The 22,917-nt window shown below is 36.1% G+C and overlaps 1 protein-coding gene across 1 annotated transcript in view; it reads right to left on the bottom strand.

The window, feature by feature from the left end:
• Positions 1-22,917, bottom strand: part of LOC136031299 (thimet oligopeptidase-like) — a 65,390-nt gene that overhangs the window by 28,906 nt on the left and 13,567 nt on the right. The window contains exons 4-7 of the mRNA XM_065710750.1: positions 17,074-17,286; positions 7,453-7,592; positions 4,561-4,849; positions 1,575-1,687 (exon numbers count right to left, since the gene is read on the bottom strand). Coding sequence (XP_065566822.1) covers positions 1,575-1,687; positions 4,561-4,849; positions 7,453-7,592; positions 17,074-17,286 — 755 coding nt within the window. The remainder of the gene's footprint in view (positions 1-1,574; positions 1,688-4,560; positions 4,850-7,452; positions 7,593-17,073; positions 17,287-22,917) is intronic.

Below are 22,917 nucleotides of genomic sequence, written 5' to 3'. Positions count from 1 at the left end.
TTAATCCAATCCATAAAAATGTGTGGATTAAGGTTTAATCAAAGATAATTGTGATTAAGTTCTAATCAATACATCCATTCGAAACAAATCCGCAAAAGTAATAACAGAAAAAAGTGACAAAGATAGAATTATGATGGTTTTCGTCATTTATAACCAATATTTGGGTAGCAAAATTTATTTCTGATGTTTGCGTATACCAGTATTTTTTAACAGTATTTGAGCATGGGGGGATACAAGAGATTCTTACATTTCCTGAAATGACCAAAAAGCACAGTTTTAAAACTCAAAATGTTTTGGATTTCCTTGTAATGGTTTTTAACACCATTCTTTGGGGGAATTTCAGCGTGCACAAGTATAGAAGCACATGTATTAATTTGCATTCAAACAAAGCAGGTATAATCTGCTCTTTAAGAAAACAAACTAAGTAATATATTTCATCCCTGAAATATAGCCCACTAGGGGCAGATGAGCCTTAAATTTACGGAATTGGTGCTACTCTGGATATTTTTTAAACACTTGTCACAGATGGCGGTTTTAAATGGAAAATCCAGAATTGAAAGATAACCAGTATTCCCATCCAGAACCAATTCAGACAATTGGACGATAATCCAAAGCGAAAAACTTGGCATAAAATGAATTTCTTTTGGTTACACTTTTACACTAATTTTTTAATCTTTGGTTGTTATGGACGATGAATTTCTGCTAAAATAATAAAATGGCCAAAACATTAGCTTTTGTTTCAGAAAAAGCGGAATTCTCTTCTTTTTCTTCTTATAAAAAAAAGAACACAACTGCAATGTTATTAGGTCTACTTTTCTCCCTTGGATCTCTACATAACTAAAGTGAGATAAAGATTTGTTTTCCTTTTAGAAATAAATATAGCACATAAGCCCCAACCTGGGAAGGTTCCCGCTCGACGGAGGTATGCCCACAACAAGAATAGCAAATCTTATGGGATTGCGCGATAACATAAACAAACAAACATTAAAAAAGGCAAGGTAAACAGTTTAATTCAACTTTCCTTCTCCAACAACTTAAAGTCTCTAGAAATACAATGGAATAAAGTCTCTAATTGAAATAAAGTCTCTAGATGAAATAAATAGAATGAAATAATGGTATACAATGGAAGACAGAGTCAGCTTAGATTTGTTCTACTCTTACTGAGCGTATTTGATGGGAAATATAAGTTTCAGCAAATAATTAGTTTCTATTAGTTCGAAGTAGCTCACTGGGCAATTTGCACAGTGTACACGAGTCAGTATGGATGAGAAAATTATGTTTCTTTAAAAAGGGTAATTATAACTATGAAGAGTTCAGTATCAATTTGAACCAAGTCTGAAAAAGTAATGGTTGGGCTACGAGATTATGAAGTAAGCTAACAACAGTTAATACACAGCTGGATATAATTTTTTCACATCGTTTACTAACAACTTCATACTTAAATACTTATGTAGCTCTTTTTGTGAGAGTTTATCACATGATAGATTCAGAACTTATTGTTATATAAAACCGACTTGGTCCATTTTAATAGCGAGCCCTATTTATATCTTTGCAAAATTGAAAATAATGCCTACTTTGACTGGTATGCCGTCGCAAGTATTTTTCTTGTTTCAGATTTTTTGCACTTCCGAAGAACTGGGAAATAATGAGGATATTGTAATGTAACAACATATTTTCCTTCCTCATCCTAAAACACAGAAGATTAACATTATTTTAAATGACCCAATTGAAAGCCTGTCCAAGTCTATCCTAGCGTATAAATATGACATACTGGAAGCGTATTTGAATTTTTGAAGCAGGGATTATACAAAATATGCACAAAGGGTCACACTTTAAATTTTAGAGCATTAAACACTTGTTAATTTTAAACATGCGATATTTTCTATCTAGGTCAACATAAACTCTTGCACTAAGATAATTTGAAAAAAAAATATTAAAGAAACAAAAAGCAAAAAGTCACACCCATTGTAATTTGCAATGTGTGGTAGGATGGACCCAGCTGGCTCGAGGTCCCGGCCTCAAAGGCCCATTGTCTCCACATCCAAGGCGGCTGTGTTTGCAGGTCACACCATTGACCCTTACCCCAAGCCAGGACCAGAGTTAAGTTAAACCCCATACTAACACCAGGTCTCATGCAGTACCTACTTTAAAAATCTTCCAAACCTCGAACAACGTCTCCCTTGATTTTGTTTAAAACACAGTATTTGATACTATTATGCATGAAGAGTAGGATATCTACTTGCTCCTCGGGTATTTAAGTTTGCTATATGGTACAGTAATAGATGCAACTCTTTTGTATTTTGGCTCGGAACGTGATTTTAGTATGATTTCACATACAGCCTTATGATTGTAGCATCTGGGAACTAACATTACAAATAAATAATTTTCAAACTGTAGGAAGGACAAGGGGGTTTAATACAAACTACTGACAACACGAGTAAACGCTGACCAAATTCATGGTTATGTCTAATACTTCTACTTCTTCCAGGAGAATTTTTCAAAGGCTAGCCAATTGAACAATGAAAGAGAGCTCAATTCCTCGTTAAACACATTGTCATACTATTATTCTTGAACCCCAAAAGGTAAATACTAGTTTTATTTCTTTTTTGTTTATCTAAGCTGTTTGATATATATGCATTTACGATTCCTTTTTTATGTAATCAAAGTCAATTATCAGCCATCTGATTTTATAAAACCCAAATTTTTGAAGAGCAATATACAACATGCTCGTCAGCTATAGTTCAACTATTTCATTTTAAGACAAGAAAGAATATATTAAAAAACAAAATGGCTTCAAAACGCCGATTTCTATATTTTCATAGATGGAATATCGAGAGTTAAAAATAAAATCCACCAAAAAATCCAGACATCAACCAACATCGTGCACAAGTAAGCCCGTACATCGATCACCAGAACAACGAGCATATGCCAGTACTTTTTTGGGAAAGGGGGAGGGGCAGTACCATAATCTTAATAAGCCTTATTAAGTTTTCTATTGTCATTTATCCAGCCTCTAAAAAAGTGACTAATATATCGTAAGCCGCCGTGCAAAAAGTGGGGTAGCAAAGTAGCAGTACTACTTCGCAGTTTTCAAAATTGTTGGCAGATTTTGTCTGAAAAAACCCACTTTTACATATGAAAATACTTTTTGTTCAAAGAAAAGCTGTCAAAACACAGGTTGTTTTGCTACAGTGTCGGCATCTTTTGTCGGGATATACTACTGGCAGCTTTGGAGCTTTTTTCATACCTGATCGTAAGTAATCTTCCTCTGTTATTATATATTGTTAGCCCGTGTCGAATGTCTTGGCTATGCAACATAAGAACTGGGGCCTATTTGCATTTTTCACAGCATCAATTTTGATACACGCACGACGGGAGAGGATACCATTGGTCCAAAGAGAGTTTATTTATATTGTTTTTTTGTTTTTGATGATATACATTTCGATAATATTTTCGAAAATTTCTAGTTTTGATACAAATTGGAAAAACTTTAATATAATATCACGCAGCATGAAGTAAAGCTCTGTAACGTATCTCCCATGGGTGACACGGCTAGGTACTCCCTGCCTATGTGGCTCTTCTGAAACTATGCCATTCTTCCTCAGCAAGTCAGGAAAGAGAATTGCCGTGATTAGTTTATACATACATTTTTTAAGCATTAAATTAAGCTCTGCGATCAGGAATATCCTTCAATGTTTGCAGGCACAGATGCTGGAATTTTTTTCGGTGGTTTGGGATTTTATATTTCGATTATAGATAAATATTTCACTTTTTTTCACCTAAGCCACGAAAAGAAGAATGTATTTGCAAAGTATTTTAAATTCCTAAAATAGAATTTTAGAATTTCTGAAATAGAACATTTGAACGCGGTAGAAAAATAATTTTGTAAACCATGATAGTGGAACCAAACCTCCATGACATAATTACGAACAAAATGAAGATTATATACATATCTTCTAAGTATATATTTAAGATTATTTAATAGTAGTATCAAAGCAAATGCAACACTTTTAACTATATAGGTTCAAGACATTAACTAAGAATGGGTACTAGTCCTCATCCGACCTACATAGTTATGCTTGTAGAAGCAAATTTTAATAAAGCATTATTAAAGTGTACTTAAGCCCATTCCTCAAACCAAGGCACAAAGACTAAGACGGATAAACACAGAGCATTTAGATACAAGTTGGTTATTACATCATCATCAAGATCAGCAAAGTATCTTATTTTTGACGTCTCATTTATTGAACGTTATTGAACGAAATTATCTATCTTACAAAGGGGATCAACTTAGCCTCTGAACGGTTAATATATGAAAAGCTACATTTATAATCTTTAATTAATTTCAATAACACATGGTTTGGGTTTCCTAGCCTCTCCCTACATACCAGATACACGATAGTGCTATTTATATCATAGGGATTTCTATCCTTTTTTCAGAAAATTATCTTCATACGCAATTACACAGTAAAATTTAAAGGATAGGAATGTACCAAAGAATCTATCTCTCTCTCGCGGAGGAGAAGTTAAGGAATATAGAAACGATAAACAAATTCCTACTTTGTCCAAGGCTTCCAAAAAATCATCAGGTAGACCATCAAGTTCTTCTGCTGAAAAATGAAGTTTCGTTGTATCTTCATTTAAGTTTTTACCGAATGTCAGTGATAAGTCTGACATTCTCTTCTGCATTTCTTTTATTCTCTCCCTTTGTGACTCCTCTAAATGAAGACCATTTCTTCTGCCTTCTTTAACAAGTCGCTCTAAGAAGCGCTTTGCTTCAGGTTTTAAGGCTGTTATGTCTACTTTATTCACGAGCGCCACCAAGCGATCAAAAATGTCCTTGCGAAGGCTATAAAAGCAGTAAAATCAGTAAATACATGAAAAAATAGTCGTAAATGCAATTAAATGACGTTTACATGACAATATACATACAAAAAATAAGGACAATATTCCGATTAATACTGAAGCTGTAAACTTTTCTTTAATAAAGTTTTTTTTTACTTTCATTCATGAATTTTTTTTTTTCAATTAATCCACATGAACCAAGAGTGAATATCGTCCAAATCAAAACTGCAAGTCGTTTGATATTTTTAATTGTAAAGCAATTTGACGGTTTTGAAGAATTGCTTAGCCTTTCAATTGAGACAACTATTCACTTACCTAATAAATGTTCGAATCAAGAAACACAGCTAAAAACATTACTCCAAAGATATGATACTTTCCTTTTTTCAAATAATTTTTTTCCGAATTTACAGAGGAACACAAAAGATTAAGTGTTGCCAGTTTCAAAGAAAGGAATTCTCTGCTGTTAGTTAATTAAAAGGCACATTATGTTATAGTGTTCAGACAGAAAAAACCTCAAGTAACAAATATTATCAAAATTAAGAAATCTTTACCGTAAAAAAAAGAGAACATTAAAATCTCGAGAATTTATCATATTTTTGATTAGATTTTTAACTATAATACACAGTGACAATAATATGACGTTTTCCAATTACACCATAAAAAAAAACAAAAAAAAAACAAACAGAAATGAAAGGTAAAAAAATTGAAATCAGCAATATTTGCATTTGAAATAAACACATCATTCGAAAAATATCCATCTATTTTAAAGAGAACGTCTGAAAATACTCCAAGGATCCTTAAAAGGCTACATGCAAGACTTGCCCAAATAAGGTCAATGTAGATTCAACACTAAACTTTCACAAGCTTCTTATTAGGTGATAAGAGTTTTGATCAGTTTTTAAGAGATCCATAGAACGAATATGTTATATCAAAATCAACCTCCAGAGTTAACGAACTTGAGATCAACAACCTGCAATTGTTTTCTCTAGGCGATCTAATTTCATCAAAGAAAAAAAAATAGTAATGCAAGTATTGCAAGGATCCGACCAGAGACCACCAAAAAAGCGCGTAAAGCAAACATGATAACAACTTCTATTCTATTATTGATCGTCTTCATCCCCATGTACACCCTGTTCTTTTTGCTGACGACAGTAACTTTTTCATTGCTCCAGTGGACCTGCCATCGGCCATTTCCGTAGCTCAAGGTCTTCTTCATAAAGTAAAGGATTGGTACGGTCAAATGGTATGGCTCTTAACAGTCGGAAGAGTGACATTCTACATTTTAAGACCCCTTATCGTATGAGAAACGCACAGAAGACAATCATCCTGACTTATGGGGACGATACTATACCGCAAGCTACTATGTTTAAATTTCATGGAGTATATCTGAACTGTTATCTTTCTTTTAAATCCCACATAACTTACACCCGTTCCCTCATCCTCCACCAGTCTTCAATTTTGCACCGGGTTAACTCATTTCTTCCCCCAGATATTATGCTTTCTCTAAAATTATGTTCTTTTTTCCTTACCTTCCTTATTGCTGTTCTGTCTGGGGAAAAACCAAAAAATCTCTTCTGTCCTCACTTCAAAGGGTCCAAAATAGGGCAGTGAAGACTACATTTCTTCTCTCTCGGCATTATCCTTCCTTTGATCTTTATAATAAAAGTTGAATAGCTCCGCTGAATCGTATTAAGGGTGAAAGTAATCTTTATTTAGTGCATTCTTCTTCTCTGGGTGCACTTCCACCGTCTCTGTAATAGTTTTTCTCACAGAAAGGCTCAGGTAGGTACTTTCCTTCCTTGTGTCGTTCTTCTTGCAGATTTGTTTTACCTAAATGATCCTCAACATCAGTTCAGAGGTCTCCTTTTTATTAATCCATTCTAATATGGAACTCTATCTGTTGATGTCCCTCTAAGTCTCTCTGTAAAGCCAGTTTCTTGTAGGGTCTTTGCAATCCAGTAATTTTAAATTTTTCTCCTTTTTCTCTTTTTTTTTTGTAATCTGTCCCAATTTAGCCTATATATCTTTCCTGTCTTCTTTTAAAATCCTTTTCAGAAAACTTCCTATCTGTTAAATGTCCTCTTCTTGTTCTAGTGTTTTATTATTGTATGTGTTTTAGTGCACGGTTTTATTTTTGTATTGTGTGGCCCATTACAAGCCTAGCTTCTTGGGCCTAGATCCGACAGCTTATAGCCTAGATTAACTTCATCGTTTGATTTTACATAACAATTTACCAAAGTCTCATGTTTCAACAGCTTCAATGCTCCTGTGATGAAGGCTTTTGTACCATGTCTTGTCTACTCAGTGAGCCTTTTTGTTTGCTTTCCCTCTCCTCATTTTTATAGTAACGAGAGCTTTATAGCCTCACTATGTAAGACTAATTACTCTATAATCCCACCATAATACTCTTCGAATTGCTGAAAATAGGGGGAAATACAAAGAAAGACTAAAATACCCATCTTGATTATATTTTTTTATTTGTTTTATTTAAACATTTTTTTTTTAAATTGAGATGCCACTGAACTAAATTTCTCATTTAGTTGTGTACAGTAGCCTTCAATCCTATAAAACTGATTTTACACACTTTGAAAAATAAAAAGTAATTACCTCATGTCTACTGCAAAGTTTTCAAGTTTCTTATCAGCTTCATAGCTTGCATTCCTTAACTCCTTCGAATCTGAACAATGTTGAACAAATCCAAGAAACGAACTTCTCGTGCCAAAATCAATTTCAGCAGCATATAAAGGCTTTAAGAATACAAGATTAAAAAGTGCATGCTTAATAGAACATATATTTTATCATAGGTGCACGAAGGGCCAAATTTAGAGGGGACAAGGGAAGGGCGAGTTTAAAATGATCAATCCCAAACGCGAAATGTTTTTCTGGTTTCGAAATTTTCCTAGCAGTGCTATCAGACCACCCTTGGGAGGAACCCTTCGATTCTCCATATGTGCTCAGGTATAACTGACATAACAAAAATCAATAAGAATAATTAATGGCACTCCACGGCCATCTCCTATCTCTATTAAATCAAGAAATCAGCTCTTCCAACTCGAGTATAATGAATACAATGAATTGCATTTCCTGCAATGGCTCCAAGAAGCATTTGCAGGATATCAAAAGAAGCTCTCCCAACTCGAACAAAAATGAATATAATGAATCGCGTTTCCTACAATGGCTCCAATATCCATTTCGGCTTATTATGTTGATTTCAAATATATAATTTTCATTAAGTTTAGTTTTACCCACTAACGGCTACGAGCCTGAGAAAATGTGCCTTATTTTCGAAAAAAGGGAAAACACCCCTTAAAGTGATAGAATCTTTATGAAAATCACACCATCAGATTCAGCATACCAGAAAACCTGAGGGTAGAGGTTTCAAGCTCCTATCTGCAAAGATGTGGAAATTTTTATTTTTTGCCTGAAGATCACGGATGCGTATTTTTTTTTTTTTTTCTTTTTTTTCTCAGGGGTATCGTATAGATCCGGTGGTCCTAGAATATCGTGAGCGGGCTTCTTCGAACGAAAAATTAAAAGTCCTAGTACTCTTTTCAAGCGACCAAAAAGATTGGAAGGCAGCTAGGCCCATTCCCCCACCTCTTTTTTCCCAAAATGGTCCGATCAAAATTACAAGATAGCCATTTTGTTCATCATAGTTTAAAGGACCAATAAATTTGCTTTTGGATATAACACCCCCCCCCCCCCACAGCCCCAGGGGAAAGGTCTTTAAGTTATAAAATTCGTCCATTGCTTACGCATAGTATTTGTTATTGGCAAGTATGTATATATTTTCTGGTGGGTAGGGGGGGAGAGTTGTCTTCTGGGGGGTTTGCCACGGGGGATTTTCCATGGGGAGGGAGGCTCCCATGGGGTGAACTAGTCAGGGGAAATTATACACTGGGGGAGTTTGCAAGAATTTTTGAATGTCTTGCTTTCTCTTTTCCGTCTCAATTTTACGCGTGGAGTTGTTAAGGGTAATTGTCCTGTGTAAATTTACATGGGACTTGAATTGTCTAGAGGATATTTCCGTGGGAGGGTATTTCTCTGTGGATGTGAGGCGAGGTTTTCTAGCATTATTTAAAAAATGATCAGAAACTGAATAAAAAAAACAAGTTTTTTCAACTGATAGTAAGTAGCAACATTAAAACTTAAAACGAACAGAAATAATTACGTATGAAAGGGCTTGCCCTCTCCTCAACACCTCGCTTTTTACGGTAAAGTCTGAAGTTTGACCCAATCCTTTAAGAACGACTGCTGAAACACAAGGTCGTTTAATTAGAACAATAAGAAACTTTATCAAAAGTGCTAAAAATCAGCATAAAGAGCTCGGTGTTGAGGAGTGGCAACCCCCTTCATATACGTAATAATTTTTTTCGTTTTAAGTTTTATTGTTGCTCCTTACTTTCAATTAAAAAAAACAAATTGTTTTGTTTTTTATTTAATTATTGATAAGGCCAAATGGTCCCGTTTGATTATGATTGTAATTAAATGTTGAAAAAACAAGCTTTTTTATGGGGGACTAGGAAGTTGTTTAATTTTAAAAAACTAACTGGAATAATCCAATATTTGAGGGGGTGCTGGCCCATGAAATCCCCTATCCACTCTTTATGTAGAAATTTAGCACATTCTTCAGTGAGAGTATCATCGGCATATGATACAATTTGTCATTATTTAGTACAATGGGTAAAAAGGAGGGTTGTCCCCCATACAGTTAAATTTTGACTGATTTTAAGCTTAAACGTTGCTTTACTTTAAAAAAAAAATCCAAATGTATGGACCAGTCTTTTTTCACTTTTATTTCTCCAATACAAACTGTTTGAAACATAACTTCTCCCTTTTGTCAGGGTCAGAAAAAAATATTTACAAGCAAAATTATTAATATTTTTTAATAAAAGATTATGTAATTATATTATTAATTATCTAATTACATTATTTATTATTTATCACCCTTGCAACAGCCAGGAATAGAACCGCGGTACCCACGAATTGCAGGCGCCGCTTCATCCACTCAGCCATTACAAGGTATTCGGAAACTTTTTAATGTGACCAGTTTTTATTAATGACTATGCTGGAGTACAAAAGTTAATGTCGCAGAACTTGTTTTGGGCATAGACAGCAGCTAGTTTGAAGCGAAAGAAGAAATTTAAATTTAAATTAATATCACTGTAACTTCATTTGACGGTTTTCTCTTTTCTGTATACAGAATATTTTTGTAAAAGAAATTAAATCATGTCTATCATGAAAATTTTTTAAAGACAGATCAGGTTACCATTCAGCAGCATTCAGATACAAGTCTAGTTAGAAATAGATATGGCAATTCCCTTTCAAATGAGCCCTTTAACAGTTCTCTAAAATGTTCCAGTGCCCTGTTAGCAATGACGATAAAATTTCTACGATAGGTCAAACTTTCCGTCAAAAAAAATTTTTTTAATCTTTACGGTAATGAAAATGGCCGAGTATGGTTGTGAAACGAGAGTACTTCGGAAAGTAATGAAAGATTTATTGAAAATTTTAGGAATTGTCAAAGGACAGTTTTGGGCACCTGTTTGACTAGTCGTGTGTCAAACAACAAACCGTGCGAAATGATACGGTTCTAGTCACTTCCTACGGCTATAACGAAAGGAAGGTTGAAATGGCTAGGACGCGTCTAACATAATGAGGATGACAAGTTGCCAAAGACTGGGCTTTTTGACCATTCACCTTGGCCAAATAAATATATGTTTGTCCCCATTAGGGTGGGAAGAGATCATGTGGAATGGATTTGAAGGAAATCACGTGAGGGTGTCAACAGTACCCTTAATAGATTGTAGTGGAGGAGGAGCGTACACCAATGTTGGCCCAGGCCATTTGGTGCTGCAATGCATTTTAAAGGTGTGTTTTCGGCTTCCTTTTAATATGATATATTCTCTATACTTTTTCCATAATAAGTATTTGTTTAAGTGTGCTTCAAATAAACAACTTCTGCAATCCGATCTTAATTTTCAAGTATCAAATAGTTGTGAACAAAGTTATCAACCGTATTTTGTTCAAAAAATTTCTTTTCAATAATATCTTAATAATTGTTAAAACCTGTTTAAAGAAGCATTTATGTTCAAATTCTTCTTAATTTCTCCCCTTTTTCTCAACTCTCTTCCTTTCTTCCTCACCCGCTGTGATTCTCTTTCTTTTAAATGTTGCCGTAAATTGTAATTGGGATTTATTATATTCTAATTCCCGGCTCGGATACTTTAAGACTTTGAACAAACCAGTAGTGGCTGAAAACATCCAAAAGGAAGACACAAGTTCCAGTGAAATGATAGTCTCCGGAAGTTCCTGGATCAGGCTGGAATTTTGTTGTCTGATGCTGAAGCCCTTGCTGCAGACCGCCCCACGTGGAGAAGACTGACGACGCTCTCATCGCATCCCAGCATGGGGATTAAGTGAGTAAGTAAGTAATATATTACAAAGCTTGTGCCTAATAACAGTGCCTTTTTGCGCAGTTGTTATAATCATTCAAAATTTTACCCGGGAGGATTTTTGGAAAGTCGTTACGTGGATCTTATTTACAATTTTCATCACTTTTTCTTTCTTGTTTACTTTTACTTATTATGTGATCCATCACATAAGCTTTTTCCAGACATAATTTTGTTATTTACCCCAAAAAATTTTATACAAAAAAAAAGCTTTATGAGTCTACTGCTCTTTCAGGGCCTCCCCAAGGCCACTTAGCGTGACCCCAGAAGGCGATAGGAGATAACCCTACAGATGTATAGGGTACCTTCATAGGAGGCACGGAACAAAGCGGGACCTTGTCCCTAGGGGTCCATAACAGAAACTGCGGCACCCTTGCCCGGGGTCATAAATATAGGTGAAGGAGGAAGAAAGGCTCTCAAATGTACACTGAACAGGGCCCACCAGTGTGTCCACACGTCCCATGAGTTAAAAACCTTCTCAGTAATGGGTTAAATTGCATGGTGAAGCAGAGCACCATTTTGGGAGGATCCTCTATAGGAGAACCACTGCGGCAGGGCGTAAGATCGAGATCCATGGACGACGGCCTCTGCAATGGACTGCCTCGACCCTTTCAGGGTACCTGCAAAACTGAGGACCTTGCGGTCTACTCGTTACTGATATCCCACATAAGGAGTGGCACCCCTCGAGGAAATTATAGTTTAGTAAACGAAACAGCTTTCGCACGGAATTCTAACTAATAGATAGTTATTCTGTACTTGGTCTATTTTGACGGGCGTTTTCGCGCTGAAAAACCTCTTCCTGGCTAATTTATCTACTATGTGTCGCCTTCCCGTAGTAGCATAATATCTGTAGGCATGAATATATAATGAGTCGGAGGTAATAGGCTTGGGACTGTCTGTGCAGGATTTCGACTCTTGTTGATAGAAGAGCATTGCTAAGTGCAGAAAACCAAGTTGTGACCAAGATAGAACTAAGATTGCAGAAAGCATCCATTCATACTAGAGGTCCACGGGACTTCTTGCTGTCCGGTTCTAAACCGCCTAGTAAAACATTGTACAGACATTTTATTAAATTGAGAGGGAGTAGTCAATCCAGACTTGTTCCAGTTAAAGATACGAACGGGGCCAAAATGAGTGATAAGGGAAGAGTTAAAGAGAAATAGGTGGAACATTTTACCGAGATACAGTTGCAGGAAAAGATATAGAGGAAAACAAAAAAGTTTGTGAATGCTTGGGTATGAAGGAAGATTTGTTTTGTGAGGAAGAATTAGCGACAGTACTAAAAGGATAAAAAAAAATAAGTCTCCAGGTTCTGATAGTGTGGTAAATCTGTTTCTTAAATATGGTGGCTCTGAGGCTAGATATAAGTTACTGAAGATTATGAGTATGATTTCTGAAAAAGAGGAAGTACCTAACGATTTTACGAAAACCTTAATTAAATCAATGTATAAGAAAGGTGATAAGAGTGAGTGTCATAATTATCGAGGCATTAGTCTGGTCTCTGTAGGTAGCAAATTACTTGGTAATAGAATACTTTTTAGGCTGATTGATCCAGTAGACAAAGTTTTAAGAGAAGAACAGTGCCGTTTTCACGGCACTTTTTCCTCTTGGGAATTTTCACTCTTTTTAAGAATTTTCCACTCTTGGAAGTGTTTTCTCTCTTGGGTTAATAATCGAGAAGTGCCTTAGTTGTTAAACACCTTTGGTCCTCAGTTTTATAGATTATGAGCAAGCGTTTTATTCTGCCATATACGAACTTTATCAAAGGTCTTATCCTTGTAAGGTGTACCAGACAAATACGTTAAAGTAATTAGTGTTATGTATGATAATAACACAGCAGCGGTTAAGGTAGAAAATGAGGTTAGCAGCTAGTTTTGTACTAAATCAGGAGTTAAGCAGGGTTGTGTTTTATCCCCCTTTACATGGATCATTTTGACGGACTTTGTCTGAAGGAGTGCAGGAAAAGCAATAGGAGACCAACGAATCAAATGGGGAAGAAAAACTCTCCTGGACTTAGATTATACCGATGATTTAAGCTTCCTAAATGAAAGTGCGAGCAAAATAAATGAACTTTTAGAGGTTTTGCGAATTCGGGGTACCAGAATAGGTTTGAAAATTAAAGTTAAGAAGACCAAGTCACTAAGGCTAGGAATAAGTGAAGACGAAAAGGTGACGCTGGGTAACGAAAAGATTGATCAGGTGGGCAGCTTCACTTACCTTGGTAGTATTATTAGCAAAGACGGTGGGAGCAGTGCATATGTTAAAAGTAGAATAGACAAGGCTCAGGGTTTTTTCACAGTTAAAAAAAGTTTGGAAGAATACGAAGATAAATCTGAAAACCAAGATTAGAATATTGGAAGGTACAGTGATGATAGTGGTCAAGCATGGCTCTGAAGCATGGGTGCTATGAAAAGTTGATAAAGATTTAGTGGAGGTTTTCCAAAGAAATTGCCTACAGATTGTACTGGGTACCCGGCTGACTGACTGCATTTCAAACAGAAGGACGCACGAAAAATGTGGTTCAATCCCGCTTTCTAGGGCTATAATGAAAGAAAGGTTGAGATTGCTAGGGTATGTTCTGCGGATGAAGGAAGACAGATTACCGAAGATTGTCCTTTTCGGCCAACCTTCAAGGACTAAACAGAAAACAGGTCGTCCCCGTCTGCGGTGGGAGGATACCCTAAAGAAAGATTTAAAGGCAATGAAAACTTCCTGGGAGGGTGCAAAGAGGTAGGCTTTGAATGGATTGGGGCAGAGGAGGAGCGTGCGTAGCTGTGTTGGCCTCAGGCATGTTGGTGCTGCGGTGAGTTGTTAGTAGTAGTAGCAGCAGTATTGTGCATTTGCAGGAATTCGGGTTGTTGAATGGCTAATCAAGCCCATATCCCGGTCTTGGTTTTACCAAAAAAATATTTTTGTTCTGCTTTTGCCTAGCCAGGCATGTTTAGCTGCTCCTTTTAACCGAGAAACTGCGTATTTACGTTTGTATGTATGTATACACCTTTTCTTGAAAACGGCTCCATATATTTTTTGATTTTTTTTTTTTTTATAATTGGCATCCTTAGATTTTCTGGCATTAAAAAGCGACCTAGATAGGTCACGAGTTTGAGAAAATTCGTTCTGAGGCTTACTTTTGAAAAATAAACCCTGTTAATGACGTTATGTTTATGTGCATTTAAAGAACAAAAATTACATCATTTTTTCCAGGGTATGGTTTAACTCGACGATTTTTCAACTGGCTTCACCACACTTGTTACAGTCTTCCTGGGTCACTTGGTAGACTTTTGCTATTACAGCATAGGGCAATTTAGGGATTTGTTCAGCATGTATTTCAGTAATAACAGGTTCACTTTTCGTGAAACTTTGTTCCTTCAAAATGCCCAATTTGTTACACACCTCCATAACCTAGCACGTAACAAAACTACTATACTTTCGCCTGGCATCCAGGGGACTTTATCTGGCTCAAAAATAACAAATGTAGACAGACTAACCTTACCCTTTTCACAAGTCTGTAACATCTAGATCCTTTCTAATATATTTCTGTAATTTCGTCCTGACTTAAAAATAGTTACTGCATGTAATAGAACAAAATATTCCAAATGAGTTTACCAGGTATTATAAGCACACATTTAATTCTGCAGAGCAAGTCCAAAATATAGTCACGTTTCACGTCGTTATTACTTATCAATAGCATTGATTTGTACCAAGTAAACACCAATAAGGAAGGGAAGTGTAACCTTCTGCTACCTATCAAACAGTCCGTGGTAACGAACTGTAGTAAGGAGCGACCCGGCTCAATAGTAACCAAAACTCAAAAAATAGAATTTTTATACCAATAGCTACATCAAAAGAATCGCATTTTAATGCTGATTTTAAATATATCAGTTTCATCAAGTTTAGTCTTACCCATTGAAAGTTACGAGCCTGAGAAAATTTACCTTATTTTAGAAAATAGGGGGAAACATCCCCTAAAAGTCATAGAATCTTAACGAAAATCACACCATCAGATTCAGCGTATCAGAGAACCCTATTGTGGAAGTTTCAAGCTGTTATCTACAAAAATGTGGAATTTTGTATTTTTTTCCAGAATGCAGATCACGGATGCGTGTTTATTTGTTTGTTTGTTTTTTTTTGGGTTTTTTTTTTTTTTTTCAGGGGTGATCGTATCGACCCTCTTGTCCTAGAATGTTGCAAGAGGGATCATTCTAACGGAAATGAAAAGTTCTAGTGCCCTTTTTAAGTGACAAAAAAAAATTGGAGGGCACCTAGGCCCCCTCCCACGCTAATTATTTTTCCAAAGTCAACAGATAAAAATTCTGAGATAGCCATTTTATTCAACGTAGTCGAAAAACCTTATAACTATGTCTTTGGAGACGACTCACTCTCCCACAGCCCCCGAAATCCTGCGCTCCCTTCATGGAGATTTTCTTCCCCCATGACAAATTATCGATGGAAAGTTCCCCCAGCATATCCCCCTCTTCTCAACCCCTCCCCCAATCAAAAAAATCCTCCTGAAAACGCCTGTACACTTCCCAATAACCATTACTATATGTAAGCATTGGTCAAAGTTTGTAACTTGTTGCCCCTCCCATGGGGACTGTGGGGGAGTAAATCGTCCCCAAAGACATAGTTATAAGGTTTTTCGACTACGCTGAATAAAATGGCTATCTCAGAATTTTGATCCGTTGACTTTGGTAAAATAATTAGCGTGGGAGGGGGCCTAGGTGCCCTCCAATTTTTTTGGTCACTTAAAAAGGGCACTAGAACTTTTCATTTCCGTTAGAATGAGCCCTCTTGCAACATTCTAGGACAACTGGGTCGATACGATTACCCCTGGAAAAAAAAAAAAAAAAAAAAAAAAATAATAAAAAAAAAAATAAATAAACACGCATCCGTGATCTGCCTTCTGGCAAAAAATACAAAATTCCACATTTTTGTAGATAGGAGCTTGAAACTTCTACAGTAGGGTTCTCTGATACGCTGAATCTGATGGTGTGATTTTCGTTAAGATTCTATGACTTCTAGGGGGCGTTTCCCCCTATTTTCTAAAATAACGCAAATTTTCTCAGGCTCGTAACTTTTGATGGGTAAGACTAAATTTGATGAAACTTATATATTTAAAATTAGCATTAAAATGCGATTCTTTTGATGTAGGTATTGGTATCAAAATTCCATTTTTTAGAGTTTTGGTTACTATTGAGCCGGGTCGCTCCTTACTACAGTTCGTTACCACGAACTGTTTGAAACAATTGACAATTGTCTATTTGAATGTAATAAGCTGGCGTCTGCACAGTACATCCTGAAATGTAAAATGTTAGACTGCTTTAACACCACAAAATCTCACTATCAGCCAAGAGTCTCGCTGACCATACCTGCACACAGAGCCCAGCACTCAATATATATTCTCTTATAATTCAACTCCTAGTATCAAAAGATTTACCGAAGAAATCTGAGTAGATTCAAGATAAATAAGGTCAAACCAATTACATGAGTTAGTTATGGCTCTAAAACGCGCGACGCTTCAAAAGACCGGGGATCATTTGTTAAACATTTCCCATAGGAATTGTTCAAGGGTACTTTTGAGCATTTCTATATCAAACAGTAAGCAGCCCACTTTCTAGGGCACCAACCAGAGAAATGTTAAGATGACTAGGCAACATTTTATTGATAAAGTCTGACAGATTTACAAGGACTGTACTTAATGGCCATCCATCCAATGCTATAATGTTTGTTGCTACAACCAAGAATCAATTAGAGACAATCACAATCATAGCCTTACCTTGATAACAGAGTTGTAAGAGACACTTTCAATGTCAAGTGACCCAACAAAATCATATTGCGCTTTTGTATCATCTATTAGCTTCTCAGCATCTTTAAATATTTTCTCTGGTGTCAATTTTCGGAAATCCCAGTCTAAAATAACACCCTCTGGCTTCATTGTTGAGTATAACCTTACACTTCCAAAAACGATGGAGACACTACTGATTATTGGCTAGAATATAAAAAATAATAAAAAGATCTATCATGAATCACTTTGAGTAGGAAGAACAGAAAAAAATATGATTGAAAATTCAATATTATCACTGGAGTTAAAGACATGTTTAAAAAAACAATATTAGGAACAAAGGAAAGATACCATCAAACATGGGGCAAAATAAACGTAATTCAAGAAAAGTTAGAGAAAATAATAAGTGACCAATCAACTATTCAATGGTAGTTAACCCCCCCCCCCCTCCTGTAGACAAAATACAAAATGCATACAATACACAAGATAAATATTGGTGATTCAAAACTTCAGACATTTACTTTTTCTGACTATTGAATCTTCATTTTCAAATACCTTGTGTTTATGTTTTTTTAAGTAGGAAAGATATTGCACAATAATAACAAGAGCTCATATGGCACTTGTGACGAGGTCGGAAGAGCCAAGAGCTCATATGGCACGAGCTGTAGCAAAATTCTAAGAATCAATAGATTGATTTAAAAGGAAAATCAGAGGCTTAATGCCGGTCGGGATTTAAAATAAGAGCTCTGAGTTACGAGGTCCTTCTAAATATCAAAATTCATTAAGATCTGAAAACCCACTCGTAAGTTATAAATACCTCCTTTTTCTAATTTTTCCTTACCCTTCAGCCCCCCAAATGGTCGAATCAGGGAAAACAACTTTATCAAGTCAATTTATGCAGGTCCCTGACACATCTACGAATTTTCATCGTCCTAGCACGTCCAGAAGCATGAAACTCGCCAAAGCACTGAACCCCACCCCCTAATTCCCCCAAAGAGAGCGGATCCAGTATGATTGCGTCAATCACGTATCCACGACATTTGCTTTTTCTACCCACCAAGTTTCATCCCAAATTCTCCACTCTAAGCGTTTTTCCAAGATTTCCGGTTTTCCCCTCCAACTCCCCCCAATGTCAACAGATCTGTTCGGGATTTGAAATAACAGCTTTGAGACATGAGTTTCTTCTAAATATCAAATTTTATTAAGATCCGGTCACGCGTTCTTAAGTTAAAAATACCTCAATTTTTCTAATTTTTCCAAATTAACAACCCCCAGCTCCCCCAAAGAGAACAGATCCGTTCCAATTATGTCAATCATGTATCTATAACATGTGGTTATTCTTCCCATCAAGTTTCAGCCCAATCTCTCCACTCTAAGCGTTTTCCAAGATTTCTGTTTCCCCCCTTCCAACTCCCCATGTCCCTGGATCCGATTCGAATTGAAAATGGAGAATCTGAGACATAATTAAGTTTATGTCTTTAAAAATTTCATTAAGATCTGATCACCCATTCTTAAGATAAACATAACTCAATTTTCACATTTTCCAAGAATTCCGGTTTCCCCTCCAATGTCCCCCAATGTCACTGGATCTGGTCGGGATATGAGACCTTTAAAGAACAAGATCCCTCTAAATATCAAATTTCATTAAGATCTGATTACCCATTTGTAAGTTACAAATGCCTCGTTTTTTCTAATTTTTCCGAATTACTCCCCCCCAACTCCACCAAATAGAGCGGATCCGGTCTGGTTATGTCAGACACGTATCTTAGACTTGTGCTTATATTTCCCACCAAGGTTCATCCTGATCTCTCCGCTTTAAGCGTTTTCCAAGATTTCCGGTCCCCCTCCCCCCAATGACGCTAGATCCGGTCGAGACTTAAAATAAGAGATCTGATTTACGAGGTCCTTCTTAATATGGAATTTCATCAAGATCCAATCACTCCTTTGCAAGTTAAAAATACCTCATTTTTTCTAATTTTTCAGACTTAACCCCCCCCCCCCAACTCATCTTGATTCCTCCACTCTAGGTGTTTTCCAAGATTTTATTCCCCCCCCCCAATTCCCCTCAATGTCACCGGATCTGGTCGGGATTTAAAATAAGAGCTCTGAGACACAATATCCTTCTAAATATCAAATTTCATTAAGATCCAATCACCTGTTGGTAAGTTAAAAATACCTTAATTTTTCTAATTTTTCCGATTTAACCAACCCCCACTCGCCCCCCCCCCCCCCAGATGGTAGAATCGAGAAAACAACAATTTCTAATTTAATCTAGCCTGGTTCCTGATATGCCTGCCAAATTTCATCATCCTAGCTTACCTGGAAGTGCCTAAGCTAGCAAAACCAGGACAGACAGACCAACAGACAGACAGAATTTGCGATCGCTATATGTCACTTGGTAGATACCAAGTGCCATAATAATTTATATTTATGATTAGGTTTGTTAAATCTTTTTTTTTAAACAAAGTCATCCTAATAGTTGTATAGCCACCAATGTGAGTTAGTCTATAGGACCACATGTTAGACATGTGAAAATATCTAGCCTGTAACCAATTAGCATCTAAACAAGTTTTGATAAGATTATTATGTTACCAGCTTTGGCTACAGATGAGTCAGTTCTTTTTTCTTGTAGCAGGCTTTGAGATTGTTATTCTCCTTCTTAAAGTGGATTAACAACCTGGCTTGCCTTGGGGACATTCTCACGGTTTACCATTGTTTTGCGTTCGAAGTGACTCAGAAATAAACCAGTGGTCCAATAATTCAAGTTTTGTTAATGCTTGCATGAATGCAATATTTTGTCTGTGGATGTGGACTAAAAATGGTCACCCAATGCTTGGTATAGTGAACACTGTCAAATTTTATACCAAATAAGATTTGACAAGGCCCTTGCAACTAACCATACTTTGATTATTGACCATAACAGTAGTTTTCTAAAGATAGACCATAAAGAAATGTGGAATTTTTTTAAACAAAGAATCATAATGAATTAGTAGATGTTCTCCCAAGTAGTCCCCAGTGGAAATGAGTGGGTTGACTATTTTATGTGGGTATTCACAATGCCTGATGCTGATCTTGAAAGTAAGTTTTCCCTTGAGCTTAATGTGAGGCTTCCAGAAAGTTACCTGGAGGTTGGTTGTGTTGTGGCAAATTCTTCATTGAGTGATGTACTTTCAAAACTGAAAATGAAGTAATTGCAGGGAGTGAATAATCTATGTGGGATGCATCTGCAGGACGCAAGTCATAATCTTGTCAGCGGGTGAGTATTCTATGTCAAATGATTTTCAAGGTTGGTACTGTTCCTGACCTATTTTGCATGGGTGTAATTACTCCTGTCCCAAAAAAAAGAAGAGAAGGACAGAGGGCAGCATTCTTCTTACCAACCATTAACTGTCATGCCTGTACTATGTAAATTATTTAAACTGTTCATTGTATGCATGCTTTGTGATACTTGTAATGCACCAGATTGCTGATTTTGTTTTAAAAAGAATACAATTAGTGAACATGTGCATTATTTGATTGCTAATTTATTAATTAGTGTCAATGATTCAAATAAGACTAATTTTTTCAGGCCATGACGTCTTTTGCAAATTAGACTCAGGTCGGCATTCCCATAGTTGTTGTCTTTTTAGAAGGGTGGTGTTGATAGGTCTGTTATATGTGTGCACTGAAAAATATGTATAGAAAATTAAAGGCCCATGTGAAAGTAACAGCTGTTGATTCTTTAGTATTATCTTCTTGTCTCGTCCCTAGTGTAAAGTAAATATGCCAAGGGCCTATTACTTCTCTGTCACAGTATAAAAATAGTATAACTATGCTGCAGGCGGAAATCCAGTCAAAATGTGTTTTTACAGGGTTTTTTTCACCAATTGACTGTGCTGATGATATTTAGAACCTTAATAGAACACTTTTAGGCATCTAAAATAATGTTTGTGCGTTGAGTATAGAGTGCAGTAGTATAGGTCATATCTTTCAACCCAGAGAAGAGTGATGTTTTTGCATTCAATAGCCCATGTTAAAGATAGTGCAACAGTTTATGTTACCCTCAGATCCCATACACTTAAATCTTTCCATAAGATTAAGATGAAGCTTATGGAAGCTTTGTGTCAATAAAGTGCCACTTTAACAGTTTCTTACTTGTTCATGTATATAATGCTTTTTTGCGGCGTGTTTTAACCCTTGCTCTGTTCTGGATACTATAAGTATTTACCATGTCTGGTCACAAGAGTATTTAGTAAACTTGTTACAGATACTGTACATACCAACTTTATCTTCCAATAAGGATGGGAAACACAAAAATTTCTCTTAATTATGGTCAACTCAACCTGTTTATTGCTGTGATAAATCACCATGTCTGGTTGCATAATATTGTATATCTCTGGACCAATTCTAAAATTTCTGTGTCAGATTCATTAATTGCGTTGGTTCTGTTCATCTAAACTCTAGCTTAGATTGAATCAATACTTTAAAACACCATATAAGGTATTTCTTATAATATAATTATTACAAAAATTGCTAGTACCAGCCTCATGGGGCTAAATTTGAATAAAACTGGTAACAACCACTGTAAGTTCCCTTAGTTATGCTAAGAGTCTGGCTAGCCTTTGCAGCAGCAATCAAAGTACAAGGTTAAGTAAGGTCTGTTTGAATATAAGTACCCAACAAAAGGTTTATTTTTTAACATAGTTGCCAATTTTGTTCAAATACTTATCATCCCTCTCAACTAATTTTAAGTAACCTCTTCATAAAAACTTACCACCTGCACTGATAACCAAGAATCACTGCCGTTTTTACATTGTTGTCATAATTGTAATGGCTCCCACTGAGGTATTGCTTATGGTAGAGAAACAGTTGGTAATCACACAGTGCAAGATCAGGACTGTTGGATGATTGGTCAAAAACTTCCCAGCCAAAACTGTCCAACAAATCATAGGTCTGGTATGCAGTGTAAGGTCTTGCATTGTCATGAAGAAGGACAATTCTCTCTGTCAGTATGAAAAGTTTTTTGTTTTTGTTTTTTATTCACTCTGTGGAGCTTCCTGAGGTTTTGGCAGTATTCTTCGGCATTGATAGTGATTTCTTGTTGCATGAAGTTGACCAATAAAATACCATGCCTATTCCAAGACACCATGATTTTGCACACGGACAGAATCTGTTTAGCCTTCAAATTTACAGGGGAGCGTGTGTTTCAATTCCATGTTCTTTTGCCTTGATTCAGGCGTGATATGTGAGGCCAATGTTTTATACCATTACAAGGATGACGACAACGTAAGAACGGCAGTGAACTCTTGGTTGTTGGAGCAGGTGGCAAGTTTTTATGAAGATGTTACTTCAAAATTAGGAGGTCTGATTAGTGTTTGAAAAATACTTAGCAACTATGCCAAACAATAGAATAAAGTATGTACTTTCTGAAAATAAGTTTACTTTTTTTAAATAATTTGTCATTGTTTACTTATGTTCAAACAGACCTTACTTAAAAAATACACCTCATAGCATATTAAATTCAGTTCTTTATCATATAATACAACAGGGTCTTATTTGGCATGGCTAATGACAGTGAATTGCCTCATTAAATCTTATAACTCAATTGAGCATTGCTACCTGGGTTTGCTTAGCAAAGTGGATTGCTTTGTAGTTCTGGACATTGGACTTCAGCTTCCAAATCTTTGCTCAACAATTAAATGATTCCAAGACAGCTTGTATGGCATCTATCTTATCTGGACTTTAAACAGAACCAGTTGCTTTCAAAATTGTCATACACTTCAAAAAAATAGACTCAAGCAGAATAAAATGTTAATGGGTTATTTTTTTTAATGAAAAAAAAGAAACTATCAAAATATA

This window comes from Artemia franciscana, chromosome 9 (assembly GCF_032884065.1).
Source record: "Artemia franciscana chromosome 9, ASM3288406v1, whole genome shotgun sequence".
Lineage (NCBI taxonomy): Eukaryota > Metazoa > Arthropoda > Branchiopoda > Anostraca > Artemiidae > Artemia > Artemia franciscana.
This window is presented reverse-complemented; position numbering and strand designations above follow the sequence as displayed.